The sequence below is a fragment of the Channa argus genome, chromosome 17 (assembly GCF_033026475.1).
Source record: "Channa argus isolate prfri chromosome 17, Channa argus male v1.0, whole genome shotgun sequence".
NCBI classification, from domain to species: Eukaryota; Metazoa; Chordata; class Actinopteri; order Anabantiformes; family Channidae; genus Channa; species Channa argus.
Window position 1 is genome coordinate 10,967,322 of NC_090213.1, and position 24,185 is coordinate 10,991,506.

General features: G+C 41.7%; 1 protein-coding gene across 2 annotated transcripts in view; it reads left to right on the forward strand.

Moving 5' to 3' along the window:
• The first annotated feature begins 452 nt into the window (after positions 1 to 452).
• The window catches only part of LOC137102447 (tyrosine-protein phosphatase non-receptor type 14-like), a 33,772-nt gene continuing 10,039 nt past the window's right edge, over positions 453 to 24,185 (forward strand). The window contains exons 1-12 of one of the 2 annotated variants that reach the window (XM_067481989.1): positions 453 to 885; positions 9,865 to 10,280; positions 12,743 to 12,918; positions 19,905 to 20,002; positions 21,028 to 21,095; positions 21,557 to 21,627; positions 21,744 to 21,831; positions 21,950 to 22,038; positions 22,207 to 22,294; positions 22,536 to 22,618; positions 22,793 to 22,853; positions 23,501 to 23,579. In XM_067481989.1, coding sequence (XP_067338090.1) covers positions 10,107 to 10,280; positions 12,743 to 12,918; positions 19,905 to 20,002; positions 21,028 to 21,095; positions 21,557 to 21,627; positions 21,744 to 21,831; positions 21,950 to 22,038; positions 22,207 to 22,294; positions 22,536 to 22,618; positions 22,793 to 22,853; positions 23,501 to 23,579 — 1,075 coding nt within the window. In that variant the 5' untranslated portion in view covers positions 453 to 885; positions 9,865 to 10,106. The remainder of the gene's footprint in view (positions 886 to 9,864; positions 10,281 to 12,742; positions 12,919 to 19,904; positions 20,003 to 21,027; positions 21,096 to 21,556; positions 21,628 to 21,743; positions 21,832 to 21,949; positions 22,039 to 22,206; positions 22,295 to 22,535; positions 22,619 to 22,792; positions 22,854 to 23,500; positions 23,580 to 24,185) is intronic. The other variant, XM_067481990.1, reaches the window with a different exon arrangement.

Below are 24,185 nucleotides of genomic sequence, written 5' to 3' on the forward strand. Positions count from 1 at the left end.
AACAGCACCACGTTTACTTGGACGCCTTAATTTTGCCAAAGTGTATTCCCAGGTTTATTATGTATTATTATTGTTATTATTATTGATGGTATAACATGTGAACAGCAAATAACATATTTAGTACATGTAAAAATGAGGTTTCAGTAATATCCTGCATGTAGTTGAGGACATGTAACGTCCCACACTTCCTTACAGATTTACCACTTCAATAAATCACCATAACATAAATCAGTTTTCACTTACTTCTTTTAAATATTTGTTTAGTTTAAATAATCGACCATTAAAAAAAACTCATGGACATATATAATAAGGCTTGTCACGTCACCCTTTGATTTGTTTTGGGACCGTTTTGGGATCTCAGGGTCCTGAACAAACACGCCTCCGTTTTGGGGACTTCCACCGTAGCCTTCACGTTTCCGATATTTTCTGGAGAGGCTGAATGCATCACAAGCTTCTCTCCCCCCCAGTGTCCTGAATGTCTCCATTGGACAAGAGGGACCACTACTATAAACATACCGGGAGTCCCAGCGAGAGGAGGAGAAGACCACGTCGTTCATAACCACGGCCAACTTGGACAACTTCACTGACTGGTTTTCTGCTTTTCGTGCTCCTGAAAAACTCGGAAAACAGACAACAAAACTTGGTGCTGAAGCAGCTGCGGGACTTAGTTTGCGTCTACATTTGCGACTTTTTTTGTTCTAAACTTGCGCTCATATATACCAGGGGCTCTTTTAGATTTTCCACATGGGAACTTAAACATATGTGAAGACAAATAAAAAGCTTCATATTGAGGATTATTATCTACTTGCTGTGAGGCTCAACGCCGTCGAGCAAAGGCGCTTCTCCATCGCGGAGCAGAAAACGGCATGTAGCGCAGGATCCAGGGTGAGTTGTCCTGCGGAGAACAAAAATCTCCTCTGGCAGATTTTAGTGTTGCTACACATTGTTCCCAACGTGCGGAGACGTTTTGATGTAGAGGAAAGTTGTGTGAAGGAGTCACTGAGCAGTGCTAAAATGTAGGCCAAATGGCTTTGGCCACGTAGGACAAACCGGGGATCTCAAATATTTTAATGCCAAGCCCCCACCCCCTCCAGCAGATAAACATGCATTAAAATACAGACCCAGACTCTTTAGACTACAGTAGGTAAGAGGTGGGTGGGATTTCATAGGTTTCATGGGTTCATGTAAGGATGGACAAAAGTATAATCAGAGTATATTGTTCTTCAGAATTACTGAGATTATGGTAAAATTATATTTATAGCTACATAGTAGGACTTCCTAATGATGCAACTTGGGCATCTAGAGTATTTAAATCTGCTATTACATTCAGTAGGGACATTCTTACACTTGGAAGGTGTAGCAGATCTGGAGTTATGTGGCTCCTTTGCACATGCATTCATCTCCAAAGTGATTACAGTTTTACACGATGAGGTAAACAAGCTTGGAGGACTTGGTGTGTTTGGGTATGAGCATTCCTCCTCTACAGCCTGGCGGTGATGACACTATGACTTTGTTGCTGAACCGTTTGTCCTGCTCACGCCCTGCTCCCACTGTGCATACATGTTTGTGTGAGAGTATGTCAAAGATGTGTTTGGACATGCACCTTGGACTGCCACTATTACTGTAAAAAACAAGGGGGAGAGTTGTGTAGAAGCAAATCTAGCATAGCTGCAGGAGGCGTAGGCTATAGACACACAGACACACACACACACACACACACACACACACATCTGGCTGTCTTTATGTGCTCAAAGGCATGCTGTATAAATTATATGGTGCCAGAGCAAGTGCTGGGGAGTACACAGCAATTCTAAAACACTGGTGTAGAGTTTAAAGGATCAGAAGTCAGAGTCGTTCATCTTGGCTTCTCATCACATTACAGTCTGGCCGATTTGTGCTCACCTTATCTAAAAACAAAGGGCAAGTTGCTGAAATTGTAACACACATGCCTAAAGAAAAGCATGCAGTGTGGTATGGTCAGCATGGTGAGGCTGTGAAAGGTGTTTATGGAAAAGAAAAGTGGGTATTTTTTGTGTAGCCAGTGGTCATATGGGCCAAAAGGCCATTTGATTAGTACGTGGGGTAAATATACCTGCAATTTTGGTCAAGTTTTGATGCTATATCTCATAAAGAGAGAGAGGGAGAAAAAGGCAGGAGCACTCCCTCTTGTTATTGTTGTAGCAGTTTAAATGTAGGCCAAGAAATGCACAGAATTCCTTCACTTTTGCTTCTCCTGTTATTATACAGCTGTGGTGAATGAAAGAGAGTACAAGGCCACAACCTTCTTACTTTTTGACTGAATGCTCTCAAGATGAAACAAACCAAATCATCTTCATATCAAAACATTTTACAAGACCAGATTGTGACAATTCCAGCCCCAGTTCTGTTTAACATGTAGCTAGGGAGTATTAATTAGTCAATGAATGAATGAATTAAGTGAATATGTTGGTTCCACCATCCTCAGTGTGCCCTTCTTTGTTGGCACTTTAACATCTTGTTTGTTGCTGGGAGCTGGGCAAGACACCGACTCCCGAGATAGTAGCACCTTGAATTTATCAGCTGTCCACAGCAGTTTTCCCAAAGATCAATAACGTATATCACATTAACCAATGTATATATTATAAATAGCCAGTGATATAAATATATAAATAAAATATAAGTTTCAGGCTAGCAGTAATTTACAAAAAGTCATTTACAATACTTGAGTCAGAGCGACTTCCAAATATGCGTTTTGTCAGTACTATGCTCTCTGGCAGCTGGCAGACAACAACAGAGTGGAGAGCGTGTCGTGACCTGCCACACTCTCCCACACTCCAGCGCAGGCACCTTCCAGGTGCTACAGGTGAGCTGTCGATCACTGCTGGGCATGCCCACCCATGACAGGTCAGAGCCCTCTCCCTCTGATCATCAGCCTGAAACGTCGCAAAAATGACTTTTTCCACAATGTACTTCACATATGGGCCCAAGTGTACATTAAATGGGCACTGTATTTTAAGAGGGATATGTGAAGAACTGAAAATCACATAAAGCAGAGAGAATTTCCATTTGATGTCGTTTAAAATGTGTGAATTTTCCTTTCGTCAGAGCTGTTAATCTATGTTAGATACAGCCGGATGTAAACAGTAGCAAACCCAAGTGTAGCAGCTTTCATTGGCCTGTAAACCCAGTCCTTGAAGTCCTTGTTAGTGTTACTGCCTGAGGGTTCAGCTGTGAGAAAACACTCTGTGGCTTTTTGGTGATTGAGCATGTGGAGTCGCCAGTGTGTGTATGACTGTGTAAGTGTAGTTCCCATGAGGAGGAGGGGGTATGGAAAATGTGAACAGCACCGTGGTTTGGCTGGAGCGGACGCGGTGGCCGGTGGTTGATGATCTCGTCATGTTTCTGTTATTGAGTCGCAGAGCTGCCACTATCAGTCTCACCGTCCATGTTTCCTCGAGCCTTCCCTTCATCCTCTCTTTATTCTCGCCCCCGTCGCACATCCCCCCTACTCCTGACCAACTGTACCAACATGATAAGATGCTGAGAAAGGCCAGTGTCACATCTTCTCTTCCCTTTGTTAAGTTCTCGTGTTTCCTCGTTTATCTGAAGCCTTTATTTTCTCATGCAGCTGTAGCAAATCCCCCCGTGCATTGTGTGTACATTTAGAAGTCACGCATACACACATGCAGTCACACACTGCAGTCCTTCTTTTTTGCTATTGCTTTTATTTCCAAACTCTCCCTGCCTCCATTACATCCATTCCCAGATTTCACAGCCACAGAATGAGTCTGCAGCACTGCGTCATTTTAGGTTCGGAAACCAGTCTCTGGCCAGTGTTAAGCTCCTCTTTGATCCTTCCCCCTTTTTCAGGATGTAGTGACAGAGTTTAGATGCCTGTGCCAGCCTGAAATACTGGGCATTCCCTATCTGTTACTGTGGCTCAGTGCTACAGCATCAGGTACTATTTAAATAGGACCTGCTGCCGAATTTTCACCCTCAATTGAGCCCGTGAAGCTGTGCAAAAGTGTGTGTCTGACAGAGATAGAGGGGGAGCTGTTTTCCTGCATGCTGATAAAGACAAAGCTCCTTTCACATCTGGATGTTGCTTCAGTGCGAACACTGAGTTGGATATGTTTGTCACCATCCCTCTCACTATTCCCATATAGTAGAGAGAGTGTGTGCATGCAAGTGTGTGTGCATCTTTGTATGAGAGAGGAATCTGAGGAGGGGGGGAACAAAGAGAGAGCTGGAAAGTGAGATGCAGCAGATGCGCCCGTTAGAAACACACTGTCTGGCCGCCTGGCTCCACCATCTGTTTGCAGCTGCTAATGTTTGTGTGCGACAGACAGGATGTGTGTGTTTGTCAGTGTGCATGTGCCTTTATACAGCACAAAAATATGTGTACAGTTCATCCTGTAAAGTGAATGTTTATGTTCATTCCTTTTAGGCAAGTAGATGTAAAGGCAAAGACTTTTTTAAAGCGTGAAAACACACCCACACACACAGATGCATACACTAGCTCCTGACAGAAACAAACAAGGCAATTGTGTCAAATAGCATGGGGGCCCAGGTTGTGTGTCCTGCTGTCTCTTCTTGATTGAGTTACACACGCTACACTTGCGTCCTCAACCCTTGGCGGCCTACGTCTAATGGTCTTAGCAGTAGGTGACAAAGTGGTGTTTTGTTCCTGCTATTGTGTGGATGTGAATGGAGCAAAGTGAGAGGCGGGCTGCCCTAAGACGGTGAGGAGAGGGAGCACGCAGCACCCGGATCAGCAGCTCTGACACATTTTGTCAATAAGAAAAGTTTGGTTTACAATTTGCCTTTTTGCCAGTTGTGTAAGGATGCACAAAGTGTTGTCTTTTAGATTCCATGATATAAAACTAAACACTTTAAGTATTCAATGGGATTTTCTGTGGCGTTCAGCCTGCAAATGAGCAACTAAGTGCAACAGTCTGGTTGGCTTTTCATTGTGTAATGCTGCCTGGCCGGCTGCGGTGTTTGTCACAGCATGTTTTGGTTTTGGTTATAATTCTCAGGTGGCCCTTGTGAGTTGAATTCACACCTGGGTTGGTAAAGAAGTCGCTGCATTAAAACATCACACCCTGAGGGGAAAACCTGTGTCATCAATATTTTTTAACCGATTTTATATCCTTGTTTTGTCAGCTGTTAGCACTTAAAATACCCCAATAGTTACTGTTGCTACACCTGTCGGCCTTTTCTTTCCCGCACAGCACAAAAATGTTCGCACTTCAAATTTGTGTAATTGTAAAAACAGAGGGTTTTAGATTTCTTAATTAATTTAATTAAGCTCTTGATGGATAACAAAATGCTGTCTCTGACTTCTTTAAGTTTCCAGCTGACTTGTGTTAAAACAAAAATCCAGAGAAAAAGATGAGGACTAAACAATGTGTTTAACAAACGTATTGCTATCTCGCACTCTGCGGAACTAGAAAGAACAGTTTATGCTGAGTTAATAATAAATACACAGCTAATTAGCTCACCATGCTAGCTATTGCATTAGAATGTGTTGACATACAGTTTGTAATGAAATGGCTTGTCACAATAAAATAATTAACAGAGGCTCAGTTGGTAGAGTGGCTGCCTACAGTTGCCAATGCTGTGGTGACCCTGAACTAGACCTTGAACAAAAACAAACAAACAACAACAATAAAAAACAAACAAACAAAAATATATATTAAATTGCAAGATTACAATTTAACGTTTAATTTGTTTTCTCAAAAGTTCCCCTTCTTCTGCAATATTCAGTGCAAACAAGCCATAATTCATAAGAATACCCAGGCACAGAATATCATATATAGTCAAACATCACCTAGACAAATGAAAAAACTGGACACACAAAGGAAAACCAACATGGAATGCAATCCAATAAAACTTTATTTATATAGCGCCAATTTAAATCTTGGTCACTTCAAGGCACTTTACATGATCAAGTAAAGACTGTACAGATGTTTTGAGAAACCCCAACAAATTCCCTTTGAGGAAGCCCTGGGTGAGAGGGAGGTGGAGAGAAAACCAGGAACAGAAGAAACCAGGTTCAGGGTGGGCAACCATCTGCCTTGACTGGCAGGTTGAAGCCTAGTCCCTGTCTCATGCTGACAGAACACTGACACTGGACTCCGACAATAAACTACATTGAACTAACTCTGTGTTTTGCTTCTACGTCCTTTAGAGTGATGCTCCCACACATTTTAGCCACGTATGCCTGTCAGGTGATACCTGGATTAGCTGAGCCTAAAGTAATGTTGGACGTTGCATTCGAAGATTTTTTTTTTTTTTCAAAATCAGTAACTTGTCAAACACGGCCTACTGATACTTTTTAGTAAATGCTGGAGGATGTTTGTCACGTTACGTGGTGTGGACGGTTCAGCAAAACACATTATTCTTGCTGTACATTCTGTCGTTTAAACTTATTGTACTTTACTGTTTCTCTTTGTATGCTCTCTTGCTTGTCATTAGAGGAGTTTGCATTTGCCGAGGCCTTTTTCATTGTGGTTATCAGCCCCAGAGTTAAACGTTTTGGTATCTATAGCTTCAGACATGGACTGGAATCCTGAGATAATAATCATCAAGATAATATCCAGAGGGGCTGTGAGAGAAGGCAAACCTCCGAGTCAGTTGGCCGGGACATTATGCAGATTTTATCCTAGATCAGGTACTTATCTGGAAAATGTCCCTGCTGTGTGCTTCAGGTTTGAAAGAAGAACTCCAGAGAATGAGGCTATACATTTTCTTCCTCTGGGGGTCAGGGTGTAGGTGCAGAGGTGCAGCCCTTCACTAAAGTAACACCTTTTACATCTGCCTTTGTCAAAGACTGCATGTCTTTGTTCAGGAACACTACAAAATGTAGGTCATCTGTGATTGGTGGAAAACAGCTCTTTGAAAGGCATTCGTTGGGGGGGGGGGTTCAGGAACAGTGCCACGTGTAGATTGTTTATATTTGCAATTTAGTGAATCACAAACACAAAAATGCTTTCCAAAAAGTAGTCTGAGCACCTGGCCTGGTACTCACCGAAGGCTTTATTAATATCATGTTTGGGTATACTGGTTTAAAGGTAGGTAGGGTCATGAGGTCATTCTGATCTCATTTAAAATGCACTTTGTTTACCCTTTTTATAAATCCACTGTAAAGATATTTATCTTGATTTATTTATATCCATTTTTCATGTTATCTCAGAGTGCATCTGCAAGCAGTGTTGACTGCAAAAAAAAAACATTTCACTTTGGTTAATGTGGCTTAAGCCCACACAGAAAAAGAATTCACCTTTTTTGCTGCTTGCCACACCACTTTTGGGAAGAAAAATAATAACAAAAGATGGGAAAGGTTTCATATATATTTAGCCAACACTCACTACCCTGAAAAAGAAACAATCCTCTTCCCTCAGTTTTCCCTCTCGTTTTCTCTGAGCCACAAAATTACAATGTGCAAATTCATAAACGTATATGCTGTTTTTGCACACTGGAAATAAACACGACGGTCAGGAGGGAATGTTGCTGCAGCACTGTTATGGCATTGAAGCAGCATTTTATTTTATTTTTTTGCATTGAGGAGTGGGTTTGGTCCCAAGCTATTGTCTATGTGTCTGTCTGGTTTTACTCAACCACACACTCATAACCGTGCCACTGATTACTAGTTTAGAGTTCCACTAACTGCTGTCTGGTCCATTGGCTAACCTCTAAAGAACCTGGTGTGTGTGAGAGATCTTGTGTATATGTTTGTGTGTCTGTGTTGTGCCCTGTTCACACATGTGTGTGTATATGTCAGTATGCTACACAGTGGAAGTATTGGTGTCTTTGCATGTTTATATTCATTTCTGTACTTGTAAAAAATCTTGCCGGCCTGTGGCCTTGAGGGCATTTCTTGAGGCATTTTGGGGAGGTCTTCCCGTCAAGATGTGATGTCACTTCGCTTAAGCCTGTGCAAGAGGGGAGTGTCACAGTCTGTGGTTCAGGTCAGGTGACGACTGGGGTCACGGTGCCCACATAAGCCAAAGCAAAGCTGATTTACTTAACTGTTGTAGCCTAGTTATTCACATGGTGGGGCTTTCTCACTTGTGTGTGTGTGTGTGTGTGTGTATGTTTTTGTGTGTTGGTATGAGCACACAATTAAAAAAAATGCCACATCACAGTGAGCTTTCTTAGATGGATTCTGGAAGAAGGAATGTGTTACGGATCCCAAAGGGGCTTGGCTGTTACAAAAGACAAGCGTGAAGCAAGCGTGGTTTACATTGTAGCAAACAGCACTGTTTTAGGTCAGAGGTTTGTATCTTCTTGCCTTCTTTCATTCACGAGTTACTCCGCTGTCTCATTTTCTCCGATTTGATCTCAGCCTCAGGCACACACACACACACACATACACACACACATGCGTGCGCACAAACTCGCACACACTTTCCTTCCTTATGGTGCATACTTGCGTCAGGTGTGCTCTGTTTTTCCAGTCAGGGTAGAGAGGAATCTGGGCTGGGGTCCAAGCTGACTATCACCAGCGCATTACCAGAGCCCAGGACAAGAAGCAACACATCCACTCCATCTTTACTCCTCCTCCTCCTGCATTTCTACTCCCCCCTTTTTCTCTTTTCCTGATCACTGGAGCATTGTTGTGTCATATTTTGGTCTTTTCTCACATCACTTTGCTTCATTTTCAATGCCTCTTCCTATTTTCGATCTCTGTCTTCACACATGTTCCCTCTTCCCAGTTTTGGCACTATTATGTATACAGGAGAGGGTTTTCTTCCCCTGCTGGGGGGGTGTGGAGCCTTTATTTCTGGTTTTGTGATCTAGTTCCTGTTTAACAAGGTTACAAAGTAGCCACCTCCCTTAAATGCCTTCAGCTCTTTTAATTTATTCCCAATTAACAATGCCAGCTATTTTAGAAATTGGTTTGAGACTAAAGCCCTCAGTTTAAATCTTATATTTTAGAGGAAAATGTGCAGAATACTACAAGTTTGTATTTATACCTATATGTGTGATTTGCCATTCTTAAAAGCTGTTTCCTCATCACACACATGAAAGCTAGGAGTTGATGACTAACCCAGAGATGTGTTCAAAGTGTTCTCCAAAGACCTGTCTCAGCCACAAAACCACAGTGTGTGTATCTGCGTGGCTGTGTGTGTGTGTGTGTGTCTCTTGGCTTCATTATGATTTTTCACCTGCGTTACGCTAATTAACATTTTCTTGTTGACAATGTGAAATCAGATTTTGGCTGACAAAAAATGGGTCTGTGGAAGCATATGTGCCACTGCCACGTGTGTGATCTTACACATTACTACCATGTACGCTACAATGTCTGGCACTGTGCTGCTTTTGGGCAGAGAAAGGGAGAGGGGAGATAAAAAGAAAAAGAAAGGCCTCCCACACAGGCAAATATGGGACTTAGAAGCTCCATTAGTTCCTCAAAGCCAGCTGCCGGGCTCAGATGGATGTGTGCTCCCGGGCTGTTTGATGTCCATTCATCCATAGACTTATATCTCTGCCTCTGTCTCCTAGTTTTACCCGACATTGGGCCTCATGGGGCTGGAGAGAGCACAGCTGCCATACCTATAGGGTAAAGCTGTCTGCCACCGGGTCATTCCTACCTCTTTCTAATGCTGCAGCACCACCACAGCTGCTCTTATCACTGGTGACTCTGCTAGCCTTGCCTGTTTTTTTTTCTGCTTGTTTATGGAATGTAAGCAGGATGATATTACTAGGAAATATGATGTGGGAGGGTTTTATTGGAAGACTTTACTGATTACAGCACTATGTAAATTCCTGTGGGCACAAATGTGAAGGGGAAGAATCCATAAAACTATCTGTAGATGTTTTTCAAGAGTTAAATGTTATTGACTAACCCTCCACTTTTTTTTTTATCTCTCTCCACAGCACTCCTCCTTCCTCCTCCTACTCACTGTCATCCTCCTCCTCCACTCCGTACATCTTTGGGAATGGGCCAGCACCTTGCCAGGGTGCATCTCTCCACCCAGCGGTGTGGCTGGCGTCGCGCAAGAGTGAGGAGGGTAGCGTGCAGGTCATAGAGCCTGCCCACCCCTCTCTCTCTTCACTTGCTCGCAAGAGACTTTTGACCTTTGACTCAGTCTTGACCCCGCTGCAACCTCTGGCCAGCCATGCCCTTCCGGCTGAAGCTGCGGCGCACGAGGCGCTATAATGTCCTGAGCAAGAATTACTTTGTGACACGGATTCACATGCTGGACAGCAATGTGATTGAATGCACCCTGTCAGTGGAGAGCACGGGACAGGAATGTCTGGAAGCGGTGGCCCAAAGGCTGGAGCTACGGGAGGTAAGTCTTATGTGATACTGGTAAATGCAAATATTAGAAAATACATATTTGGTTATTAGTTATCTTTGCAGCATGTTTTTAGATTATAATGAATTGTTATGGGGTTTTTTTGGTGTTTGAACATTGCAAGGTGTAATGGTAGAGCTGACATGAGAGCTGCTGGCTTTTAGGACAAAAAAGTGTCAAAGTTCTATTTTGGGAGATACAGAGAGAAAATGTAAAAGAAAGAGGGGACCGATGAGATTCAAATGTTGTGGTTCAGTGGTTGGGTGCCTTTTACCCTGAGGCTCGAGTGTCTCAGTTCTAAATACTTTTGCATAATGAATCCTTGTAATTTGGGGGGCATGTGATTATGAGTCATTATCAGATTCTGACATTGGTTAGATAGACCTTTAGACATTTCCACAGAAGAACACTAGTTTATGGGTTGACTGATTGTGTGCATGTTTGTTTGCCACGTGTCTCTCCACACACCCTGCATTCATGTGTCTCTCCTGCAGGGTCCTTGTCAGTCTCTAATGAAGCGTGTCTAGCTTCGTCCTCTTTTCACTGCAGGATAAAACAGATACTGCTATCCCCCCCGTCCCCCTTCCTCATGTCCTTTCTTTTGAACTTGTCACCTCTTCGTCTGAGTCACATCATTTCATTGGTTAACCGCCAGTTTGCGCCACACAGGTAGTCTCATACAAAGGAGCAGAATATGTTAAATTGCATGTTCTTTTTTCCTTTATTTACCCCTCTGAATCTTGCATTTTATGTTTTGCACAAGATCTGATGAGTTGATTTGCAGTGGCTTTTGGCTTTTGGAATGTTCCGAATGTTGATTTGGCCTGAGATTTGGTCGGATGCCTTTCCTGCCGCAACCCTGGGCTCGGGATTTGCACCAGGGTGACCTTTGGTGGCTGGGCAGGGCCTCACCTGGTGGGGTGGGATTCAAACCCACGGCCTTCTAGATCTCAACCCAATGCTCTACCACTGAGCCACCAGGGCCCCTTTTCTAGATAAACAGAAGAATGTGCGTTTAAAGGTAGATTGATTGAGTGTGATGAATGTGTTTGAAGTGTTTTTCTGCACCACCTGGAGCTGCAGACAAAGTGAGCGAGAGGGGTGGTGTAGTTGTGCGTACTCACATAGTGTTGTGGTATTTTCCAGGTGTCAGTGATGTTATAAGAATGGTGGTGTGACGCCTCAACTTCAGCTGCTGTCTGCCATGTGCATGCACGCTATGTCAGCGCTTTGTTTGTTTGTGTGTGTTTGTGTGTTTGCGTGTCCATCTGAATTTGGTGTCCTATCTTTATTGCCATACCTGAGGCCCCGACGGTGCCTCAGGTGTTTGCACGTGAGAAAGATGTGTTGCGTGGGAGTTCATAGCCTTGCAGCTGCAGCTTTACAGCTTTCATTGCAGTAGAGTCAAACCACATTGGTGAAACAGGTGTGCTTACCTTTATGTCCTACCAGTGACACACAAATCATATACACGCGAAACAGCCAATGAAATATTGTGTTTTTCTGAATTACATAATCACCCTTTAGTATTGTGGGGGATAAAACTGTAACAAAGTTTGAAAGCCTTTATTTAGACATCAAATTCAGATGCAGGTCAGCATCCTTTTTCATTAGAGCCATTAGAGCATTTCTTACATAGATTGCACCTTTGAAACATTGTGCTTCATAAAAGAGAGATGAATGCAGATGAATTTGCCTACAGGAATGCCCCCACGTGCTGCAAATAGGGTATTATAGTAATAGGGTATTCAATTTTGATTGATTGAACAGGAAATTTTTGCATGTTGCAAATTACAGAATGTTCACATCGGCCCCAGATTCTTATAAACAGGTTATAAGATTTATAGCCTTCCTCCTGAACATTAGAAACATCAGGCATCAATAAACTATAAAGCAAATCAGTATTCTTAGCCAAAGTTGTAGTAATTGCTCATTATAAACGGGGTAAAACAGTTCTGAGCTTTTCTACTAAACCATTCTCTCTTGTTTTGACAGCTATTAGAATCTTTATAGGATATTTTACAGGATACATGACATATTTTAATTCTGCTCAGTTGTGTTTCATTTTTAATTGGCATACAACTCCCTTTGATGACATGCTGAAGACTTGATTTTTTTTATGTTTGTAGTGAGATAGGCTCAGTTTCTTCTCCGTGGGTAGTCTTAGTGGTAATGGCTCTGGCCGAATGTTTATGTTAAACAGAGTTACGCTTGTGACGTCAAAGGTTTAATGTGAAATGTCAGCTTGTCTTATTGCATCTGTTTATTAATCTCTTCTGTGCTTGCCTCACTAATCCCCAATGTTTTTCTCAGCTCATTTCCTATTTTCCCTCCCGGACCCATTTTTCTCCATCCGTACAAGCCTTTTTTCTTGTCATATCTCAGCTCTTCTTTCCCTCATCCCTATTCCTTGACCAAACTTACCTTTCTCCTGTTTTGACATCTCTCATCTTTAGACCCATTACTTTGGACTGTGGTTCCAAGGAAAGGCCCAAACCCCGGCCCAGCGTTGGGTGGAGCTGGAGAAACCCCTCAAAAAGCAGCTAGACAAGTTTGGCAATGAGCCACTGCTCTTCTTTGGAGTCATGTTCTACGTGCCGAATGTCTCCCGTCTGGAGCAAGAAGCCACCAGGTAAAGCGTCTTCAAGCAGCCACTTAGAAAACCAAAACTTCAACATGGGAAGCTTAATGGCATTTATGTATATTTACTACGCAAGCTACAACCAAAAGAAGCAAGTTGAAAATCAGTGAAGGTGTCCGTTAAAAGCAAATATCTCCTCATTGCTGCAACAGGAAGGATTCACACACATACTCTGATTTTTTCCTTTATTTTTTGTATATTTAATCTATTATTAATAAACCCGTATTCAGACATTTTATGCTAATCCAACTGTGTGTGTATGTGTGTGTGTGTGTGTACACATATGTCTGTGAGTGTGTAAGAGAGTGTAAATGAACATGTTAGCTAACTGTGAAAAAGGCATCCTGGGATGTCTGTGTAGTGGACAGTCTGCCATCTCAGCTTCCTTCTGATACACACTGACTCTCACTCTACTGGTCTGCCTCACACTGCGCTGGTGAATTTGCGGTTTCAGTCTCACTGGATGTGGGAAAGGTCGATTGCAGGTCACAGCTTAATGTTTTGATGCTTGAAGTAAGGTGTGTGTGTGTGTATGTGTGACTGTGTGTGTGTGTTAGCCATTTCTTCAGTATTTTTAAGAGGCACGACCCCACGTGTTTTTTGTGATTTAAAATTATGATGTCATGATGCTTTATCATGTGTGTGAGAGAGACTACAGAGTGTGTATCTGCGTGTTCGTTACATAGACTACAAGATCTGCTCTGGTCAAATTATGGTATTTCAGGAATCCCCTGAGGCTTTTTTAGCTTGTGTGTGTGTGTGTTTATGTGTGTGTGGGGGGGGGTTATGGGGTTGAAAGGGTTATGATGGGGTCTTAGGGGCAATTTAGGGAACAATGGTTGCCTCTTTTCCTTCAGCCCTCTCTCTCTCTTGCAATTCCTGTACATAGTGTCACCCCTACTCCTTTTTATCAAGCTCGAACCTCCACATCCCTCTTGTCACGCATTTATACTCTTCTTTCTTCTTCATCCTCATTTTCTTTTTTCTTTTTCTTTCTCTTCTTGTGTTAGTCAGGAATGTTGGCACAGCCGTCCAGCGTAGGAGGCAGACCACACATTCCTCCCAGCAGAAGTGCTGGGGGTAAAGAGGGTGGGGGATGTCTGCTTTACAAAACACACATACACATATACGCACACACTTACACACACTCTCACCTCACACACCTTGCACACTCCCCCAAGAATCCTCTCAAAAGCCAGCTGCAGCCCTGTCAGAAGAGTTAGGCACAATACACCACTTTGTAAGAACAGACCTGCACCCTGAGGCAAGCTGTTCTTAAAGCGCTGGCCCTTTTTTCAAGATGAAAACAATCTTCACACCTTTTTTAAAAAACTCAAGACATTTTTATCACCCATAATGCCTAATGAAGGGTTTTTAAACATTCAGATATATTCAAAACCACTTTTTGTTTGTATTTTCTTTTGAGATCTCCCCTCAATCATTAAAGCAAAGGATGTAGAAAACTGTAATTTTCAAATAGGTATAGGTCTCAAATAAGTAATTTATTTACTGAAGGTTGTGTTGGGTCAGATCCAGGGAAACAGATCTTTGCAGGGTTTTTTTTACACACCTGGTCTGAGTTTTATTTTTTAAAAGGTTTAGAGCATGATTTAGAGAGAAAATGACAGATATAAAGATGTAAAGTGGGGACAGAAAAAATAAAAGTTTGGCAGCAACACTTTGTACCTTGTACTCTGTTATTTATGGTTGTCGCTCATTGCCTGTTTTTGCTGGAATGTATACATATTTCCATGTCCACATAGAATTTTCAGTTTATGCTTTTGGACATTGTGCTTCTGTTTTAAAAAACCCAGACTGATAAACATATGTTACAGCCTGAGGTGTAGATAGACGTAGATTATTGTTTGGTTTTTTTTAAGCAAATCTTATCTTATTTGGTCTAAAGGTTTCCATATGACTTTTACTTTTTCTATTAAATTAAAAATAAAAACAAAGGTATTTATTTAGGTGAAAAGGTTTTAGAAGCAAATTAATCAAAACAGAGAGACAGTTAAGTCTGTCCTGTCACAGTAAGTGAGATTTACTTACATAGTAATATGAGTTTTATAACATAGTGCACTCTTTGAAGTTCAGTGTTTGACTGATGTGTAACCTGATACTGGATCTCCCTTTCTTCCCGTCCATCCATTCATCTGTTTCTCCATTCCTCTCTTCCTCCCACCATGCAGCTGTGAGTAGGGGGCCTGAGTGTGTGTTTTTTGTGTCTTCACTAGTTACATATTTACGCTACTAATCCAGTTATCGTGCAATTAAAGCAGCAATGCAAGGAAGCTGGAGCCCCATGTATAATTAATGTAATTATGCTCATAGTTGTTGTAATTTTAATTACTGGGAGATAAAGTGAGTAGATTTTTACACAACTTGTCAGATTCGGAAATTATAAACACTTTACCGATTTTTACACTTTAATAAAATTTTTGCCACATCACAACTCTGTCTCAAACTGTCTCTGCAATAATCAAGTGTAAACACTCTCTACATTCATGAGGCTGTAAAAATGAGCAGAACTCTGTAGACTGTAGAATAATTGGTGATTGGAAAACATTTGTTGATTGATAAATAGTTTTGAGTGTTTTATCGAACAACATGTCAAATACTCACTGGTAGCATTTCAAATGAACTTGCTACTTTTATTTGTAACTTGAACTGTTACTGAGATATGTTTGGGTTAAAGCGTGGTTGCCAGACTAAACAAGCAATTTGAAGACTTTGCCTTGAACTTTCAGAATTCATAATGGACATTTTCCCTGTTTTTGTTCAGATCTGAGAATATTTATCGAAATTAATAAAATGAAAATAGGTATGTGCAGTCCTACTTTGGCCTTCAGGCCAGCTATGTATACAGTAATACCCATCTCACATTATTGTTCATAATTAAAATGTTGCGAGTCTTGGTTGGGAGACTACCTCTTTTCTTTGTGTATGATACAAAGAGATGAATGCGCTTTGTGTGTGTGAGTATCATCTGCAGACGGCTTGGTGGTCACTGACCTCTGAACTGCTTCTTGTACAAATCCTGCACTACTTACTTTAAATTTCCCACTAGGAACTAGATGCCCATCACTCTCAAAGGGGGGGTGCAAAATGGCCCAGGGAGAAAAAGTGATGAACCTAAACAGAGAGCTGTTGACCGGAGCGAGGCCAGCTGGCCCCAGCAGCCCCTAAGTCTAGTAGCACCAGCAGCCTTGAAATCCTAGCTTTGTTCAGCCAGTTATCACACACACACACACACACACACACACACACACACACACACACACACACACACACACACACACACACACACACACACACACACACACACACACACACAATCATACCCCTTGCTGATTCAACACATTTCAAAGTAAAATCTTCCTGCCTCCCATACAAGCCGTCTGGAGCCATCACAGGGGCCTAAGGGGGTGGTCAGGGTCGCGGCACTGCAGAGGTTGCGGGGGTGGAGGAGGGCTTGAAGCATATGTACACATATGTACACACATACTCACATTCATGCATGTGCATATGCTTGGAGCCTTGTTGTCCAGGTGGCTTGGACATCTGGCAGCATGTCTTGAGCAAGGATTGAACATGCGTGGGTATATAAAGGGCTCTTTGTGCCTCTGCTGCCTGAAGTGCCAGCAGAACACTCTGCCAGGGTGGATGTCACAAGTAGCTCCTAATAAGTAAAGCTCAAACTCATGTCTGCATATGTGCATTCACCTGCTATTACTACATGGTGATGTCGGTCTGACATTAGTGCCAGGTGTGGGCTAATGTTAGGACCACTTGTTAGAACATTACAACATATACACATATGTTACATAAAAAACAAATCTAATTATTGTTATTATATTATAGTTCTGCATATTTACTATGTCTCGTTTGGTGGAAACTTAAGGAGTTGATGTTAAAAAAAGATTTAATCCTTTCTGATTTATGTATCCCCCTTTTGTTTTAAGATCTTTTATTGTTATTAATCGTCTCAATTCCAAATTAATGTCAGAATCAGATATCACAATATATCCTATATAACAGTGCTTCAGATTTTATTGAAGCCATATAACATTGTAATGCATCTCCGGAAAATTGTGGACCTACTACAGAATTTAAAATAAAGTGCTTCGTGTTGGTGTTTGTAATGTAAAGTAAAAAGTAATGATCCCTTTATTTTGAAAATATTGAGACATAAGCTTCAAATGTGGTTTCTCTCCAAATGGATGTGTATCTTTTTGTAATTGAATCCTACAATATGGAGCATGTGGATTTTATATGTGGCTAGGATAATTCCATATAAAAACATTTTCCAGACTCCTGTCAATTTATTTTAAGCATGATGCATTATTCAAGTATCAATCTGCTTTACATTGTGCCTCATATAAGTTAAATTCTGCCTTTTTTATCCAACCAAAATTAACCTCATTTAGTAACATCCCAATTTTAAAATGTATTTTCATGGCTACATTAAACAGTTTCATTTATATTTCTTAAATGTAAACCACAGTTTTTGCATCAGCTGCCCAATAGTGATGTTTGGCGGAGCTAAACCTACAACACCACAAGACTTGAAGAAATGTCTTTTTGTTGTATGGTGTATTTTGTACACACAGAGAAATTGGTTGGAGTAAACTAAAGCAGATGCAAAAGTTGGATTAGGGTACCAATTTAAATGCCATTAACATCACCCATTCATGTTGGCAGTCTCCAAAGTATTTAGGATGTCAAATACCAACGTATTTTATCTTAATAAAGATTTGTCTTTTAATTTGAGATATTAGACTATTTATTCCCATAATGCAAAGACTCATAAATTCCCACAGTATTAGTGATTTCCTACCCATGGTTCACAAAGCAAACATTGGGGCTTGCAAGACTGCTTACCAAAATTGCAAAAGTTTTTAAATAAAATGAACAAAATGATAATCCTGTATTTGAGCTGGTCACAGCCTGTAGACAAATATAACTTATGTATAGGACTCAGAAGGACACACGGGTTTTTTTAGGGCATGTGATGAACTTCTTTTTCTTGCATTTCACTAGTTTTCACTTGTTCAAAGTTATTTCAACAGTTTACTCTCCGCCGCTGGCCTCACATATATTTAAAAACCATCGTGTTGTTAGCATTGAACCCTAAATAAAATAAACAGTGTATGCCAACCTCAACACTTGCTCAGACCCCATACAGAGAGTGCTGGGAAAACACAGCAAGTTTGTAAAAACAATGGCCACAATCATTTGAAGGGGATTTGTGTCCTACGATGGCTCCGCCCCTCCAGACCGCATCAGGCCCCTCCTCCCACAGCAGCAGCGGTGGTTGTGGTTGGCTAATTAGAGGGTTGCCACGGGAACGGAATGGCAGCTTAGCCAATGGGTGTAATGACAGGGTGAGGGAGGAGGGCAGGGTCAGATTATAGGCTCGGGAGTACGCTGAGTGCAGCTCAAAAAAGACAAGAAGTTGGAGAGAAGGGGACAGAAATGGTAAGAGAATGTGAATAAGATGTGAGAAGGAAAAAAGACTGTACTGTATGAAGGTTAATTCAAAGTATGAGAAACAAATAAAAAGGAGGAAAGGAAGACAAAGAATAACTGAGCATGTATATCTCAGTAGTTTCCACATTTGTGTTTTCACTGGCTTGAATTAACCCATGTGTCCACTCAGAACATTTTCATGATTGTGTGTGTGTGTTAGTGTGCATGTGAATGTCAGGAAAGGTGCCACATCTCACAGCCCACATTGGAAAGACTCTGCCCTCGGTCACCATGGTAACAAACAGGAAACAGTCTTTGAGTTTTTATGCAGCTGAGCATGGTCACCCTGACAGTTCTCTCTTTCCTCCTGTGTAGCCACTCTGTTCTTCAAAAGACAAACATCCACTTGGATCAAGGCTAAAGGCAGAAAAAGGGAGCTCAGAAACCTAAGGAGCGTGGTGTGTTTCAGTGTCTTGGTTTTGGGATTAGTAGGACTTTGTGAAATCTATGTAGAAAATCTGATCAGTGTTTTCACATCAGCTTACATTTGGCAAAACCACAGCACACTGAGTTGCAGTTGGCCTCACATTCGCATCCCATCGTAATACTCATGCCCAGTTGGTGTTAGTTGTAGCTGAGATTAAACTCAGTTGTTATTAGTATCATGCTTGCTGTAAGCGGAAAATTTACAGGCTGGTATATATTTGGCATTCCTCTCAAGTCAAAAATGAGTCGCTGCTATTTCAAATAGAGGTGATTCACTCATTCCTCACTTGGATTCTGCAACATGTTTCTCTGGCATTGTTTTAACCGGCTAATGCTGTTGCCAATACTGTCTTGACGCATACTTTCTGTTGCACAAACCAGAAGCAGAAGAATATGTCTCTCTGCGGTGTCTCAGTAAACGTTTGCAATTCTTCACTTGCTAATGTGCAACTCTGTGGGAGCAGCTTGTCTTACTTTCTTTGGACTAATGTGATGAAATGGGACACATCATGTTTTCCAGTTTGATTTTAAAGAAGTGGTGTTCAGAGACAGAGTGGCTAGTTGGAAAAATGACATAAACCACTAACCAAATTCTGGGGAGTTTCTGAAAGCTAATAAGAGTTCCTATGCTACCACCCACATAGTCAGTTTTTGTACAGTTTGATTCTCAAAATGGTGTGGTATGCAGTCTGATACATAAAAACAAGCAAACATCAACATGCTAACGTGCACTGACTGCTAACAGTTGCCACTTGATATCAGATTAAATATCATGTGTTGTGCAGGTGTTTAGTTATATTCCAAAGTACATTTTTGGTCTGATGGTGGTGCTTGAGGAAACGTGGTGGGATCCCCAACATTATTAGAGTTCATCTTGAGGTGAACATTATTATCTGTACCTAATGTCATGTCAGTGCATCCAGTAGTTAACACACACATTACAGCATCTCATCTGAACAATTCATTTTTTTCTCACCGCCTCACCTTTTTGCTTCCCTCCTTAATTCTTTCCTTTTTCGTAGGTATCAGTATTACCTGCAGGTGAAGAAGGAGGTGTTGGATGGACGTCTCCACTGCACAGTAGAGCAGGGGATCAGACTAGCTGGACTAGCAGTACAAGGTAAGACACACGAACACACACACACACACACACACACACACACACACAAGAAGAAACATCTCATGTGAATAATCAGCCAGAAGGAGACGGGCAGTACAAGAGAGACAGAGTGAGCACAAACTCATACTTTCTCAGGTCATCTTGCCTTCACTACCTAATATGGCTGCATACCACAGGGAGAGCCCAGTCCACTTGAGTTCCTATGGTATCAGTCTTAAAACACACACATACACACAACTTCACTCCATCTTCTCTGTGTTGTTCCTGGGTGCTGTCTGTGTCTGGGGGTGGGGGGTGGGGTGTAAACACGCTATTAGCTTATCAATCGCTCCAAGGTTAACCATAGCAGCACCAGGAAGACCCTTATCTGTTGGGAGGCAAGGATCCTCCACTCCACCGCTTCTTGTCCGACAAACAGCAGAACAGTACTTAGGATGCACTTACAGGCCCTATCTGAAGGACTGAGCGGGTGTGTTAGGGAATAGGTGTGCATGCCGGGTGCCTTGTTTCTGTGTTGTAGACATTAATTCAGGCAGCATTTAACAATAAAGGACACAACACAGTAGTTACAAGGAATGAGAATAGAAAAAAAACACAATGAAACGTATTATAATTAGCAAAAAGAATTAAGTGTTATTTAGCAATTTACATAAAATCACTCTTTATATCACAATGTTACTAGAGCGAGGCAAAGATGTTTATACAAAATATACTTTTTACCATGGAGATAATTGGAATTGTCCTTCTATGTTATTGTGTCTTCTTGTGTTAGCATCTTTGGTACACTCATTTCTGTCGGACTGATTATTGCTTTATCATATCATGACCTGTGTAGATAAAGCATTTTAGATGAGCAAAAACCTAAAGTTAACCTTTAATAACAAATGCAATGCATTGCATTCTGCAATCTGTACTGATGTTGAATGTGAGTGTAAGGATACAGATGTGGCATTCAAACACACACAAGAATGAGCTCCCAATTGTCTTTTTTAATTACAAAAACATATGTGTGTTTGTAATTTTAGCTGACTTTGGAGACTTCACTCAGTTCATGTCTCAGGACTTCCTCAGGGAGTACGTGCTCTTCCCCGTGGTGAGTCCTCAAACCCTCACTGTTCAAACATTTCAGTGTACATTGCCTCAAGGCACACATTCCTGTGTCACTTCGGTGCGTCCTCCCTCTTTATACCTGATTGACAGGCAGAAAACCAAGCAAGAATAAGACACAATCTGAGTGGTAGTATGAGCTGAGATAAAAATCTTGCAGATACCAAATGGTATAGTCGTAGTGATAGTGCAGCAGTAACATAGAAGCACTATTTTACTCTCTTGCACTGCTATTTGTGTGATGATCTTTGCTACGCCACTGTTCACAGTTGAGCTGCAAGTCAGTTTGACAGGGTGTTGGAGGAAAGAAGCAGTGTTATATATGCTTAGGATTCTCTTTCCCATTAAGACTCAACAGTTGACTTCCCCTTTCCCTTCCCTGGATTAATCCTACATTCCTGTTTTACTTTCTGCCAAAATATTCATTTCACTTCTCTTTTATCTCAGAACTGGCCTAATGGAAATGAGGTGCTGGAGGAGTGGACTCAGAAAGTGGCTGAGGAGCACAAGAGTCACTGGTACTGTCATTTCAGTGTATACTGTTAGTACATGTTTAAACATATGAAAAAAGGGGAGAAAAACATAGGCAGACAATGACATTCTGGGTCCCTGGTATTCTGTCTGTTCTTTCCAGTCGAATGCAGACTGCTGAAGCGGAGCTGCTGTACATCAAGGAGGTGGAGAAACTGGACAGTTTTGGCCAGGAGAGCTTTGCTGCTAAGGTAGATGGGTTGCAATGCTCCCCCTAACCTCCTACGCAGACACACAGTCACTTTGGCCTTGTCTTCAATTGTAAGAAGACTTTATTGTGTCTTCACAATATTCATTCTTCTTCCACAGGACAACTACACCAACGATATTTTTATTGGTGTGTCCTTCATTGGGGTGTTTGTAAAACACAGAAATGGCAGATCCATCATGCTCCACAAGTAGGTCCCGCCTCCTCCTTTAAAGAAGAATTCTGATGGAGTTTATGCAAATAAGTGAATATGCAGGAATATTTTATTGAAATGCCTGTTAGAAAATGTGATCCTTCTGTGTATTTATTCAATGTGTCTGTGTGTTTGTGTTTGTGTGCATTTCCATGTGTGTGACAGGTGGAAGGACATTGGTACCATAGCGCACAACAAGTCAGCCATCACAGTAGAGATAACAAGCAGAGATGACACCATTATTTTTCATATGGTGAGTGTTGTGTCTGCAGGTGGTCTCAGCACACATACATGCACACATACACACACTTAGTACAAGGTTTCAAGTGGGAAGTGCGGCTGAAAAAATGCAACACATTCCCAGATACCCCTGCAAAGAGACAAATATGTAGGCCAATTTGGTCTTTTTCTTGAAAATATTTTCTTATTTTTTAAAAATACAGCTGCTGTGTCCAATTAATTTTATCTGTGTTTTTCTTTTCTTGCGTCTGCAGGAGGATATGGAAATGGCCAAATATGTTGCTCGTCTTTTCACGGCCAGACACAAGTTCTACAAACAAAACAAGATCTGTGCAGAGTAAGTCTCGATGACACACACAGAGGACTATAGAAAGCTATTCAAACAGTTAAAACTACCATTGTGTGTAATTTAATTTTCAAATGAGGTCACCAGTCTGTTAAACGTTATGCAAAATAAATGATAAATTATTCAGAGAGCACTGTACTTACTGTAGTTGGTGTTTCCCTTTAGGCCCACTCACTCACCCGCACCAATCAGGAGGAGACCCACATGGACCCACCGCCTCTCTCTGGTACCTTCAGAAGCATTTTCTCTGCTTTGATATGGTTTAATGTCGCTGGTTATTGCTCAGACGTTTGACACAGTCTTGTTTATTATTGCCTCTGGCCTGTGTAAATGACACCAGAGGCTGGAAAACCGAGGTAGAATTTAGGAGGGAAGACAGAAACAGCCGTGGTTACAGAGTTGACCCCGCTCTCCCACTCAGGGCAGCGCTTAATTGTGCCATGGAGCCTTGGTTTTAACGTGCGTTGGTGGTGTGGTTGGTGTTGTTGGAAAGTTTGCAAGGGTGTTGCTTGGTCTCATTTCCGGTGCGACAATGAAGGCATTGATTTGTTCGTCTCCCTCCCTGCTGGCCAGACAATGCCTAGGCTAAATGTGGCACAATAGCTGTTCAGTCACTCCGGTCAAGTGCTTAGATGTCTGTCTAGAGAAGCACAGCCATTGGTGTTTGACAACATGACTTTACAATGGGTCATAGTTGGTTACAGTTACCTGCTGAGTAGATGTGTTAATTTTATTTAGATTTAGGTTTATTTAGAGTCTGTGTTTGTACATTCAAATTAATATGGCATGCAAATGTTAATGTTTTAACATGTGCTGGTTTAACAATTCTCTGACTCTTATTAACTGTGATTCATCATGTGTTTCTCCATTCAGCCGAGGCCACAGTCCTGTAACTTCCAGTCCATGCATTCCCAGTATGGAGATCATTATCAGGACACACAGAGCTCTCAAGGTAAGTGTACAGCACAGACACACACACAAAATATATTTAGAGTAAGTTTCATCACTTCCCGCTCACTGCTTTGACCACAGTGTGCTTTGACATTTTTATATCCCCCCACAATGACTGGAGCATTTGAATGGAGCTAATTGTGTCCTTCGCATCAGACATGTGACTCACCGCCCATTTGTATTTTAACTGTCTCCAGCCAATTAGAGCCCAGCATTTGGGATGCAGATCAGTGACCTCACTTGTGCTTCGCTCTTTCATTGACATGTTCACACACTCACTCCGCCTTGTAATCTGACAGTGAAACAGATCAACATGGAGAAACATTCTGGGTGTGCTACTATGTGTGGGTGTGAGATTATTCTGGAGTGCAACCTCAGGCATCAAAGTCCATTTGTGTGGATGGATGTCCACACATTTGTGTGCAGTGTTAGTCTGTCTGAGATAGTTTCACATGGGAGAATAGTCATAATAGTTCAATAAAAAGCACAACCACAGCATGCACACCACTGTCTCTTTCTTTGGGTGGGAGAGAACATTTCACAGTTTTCTAAGGTGGTTGGCATCACTGTGTTACCAGAAAACCAATAATGATGGTTTTTGCCACAT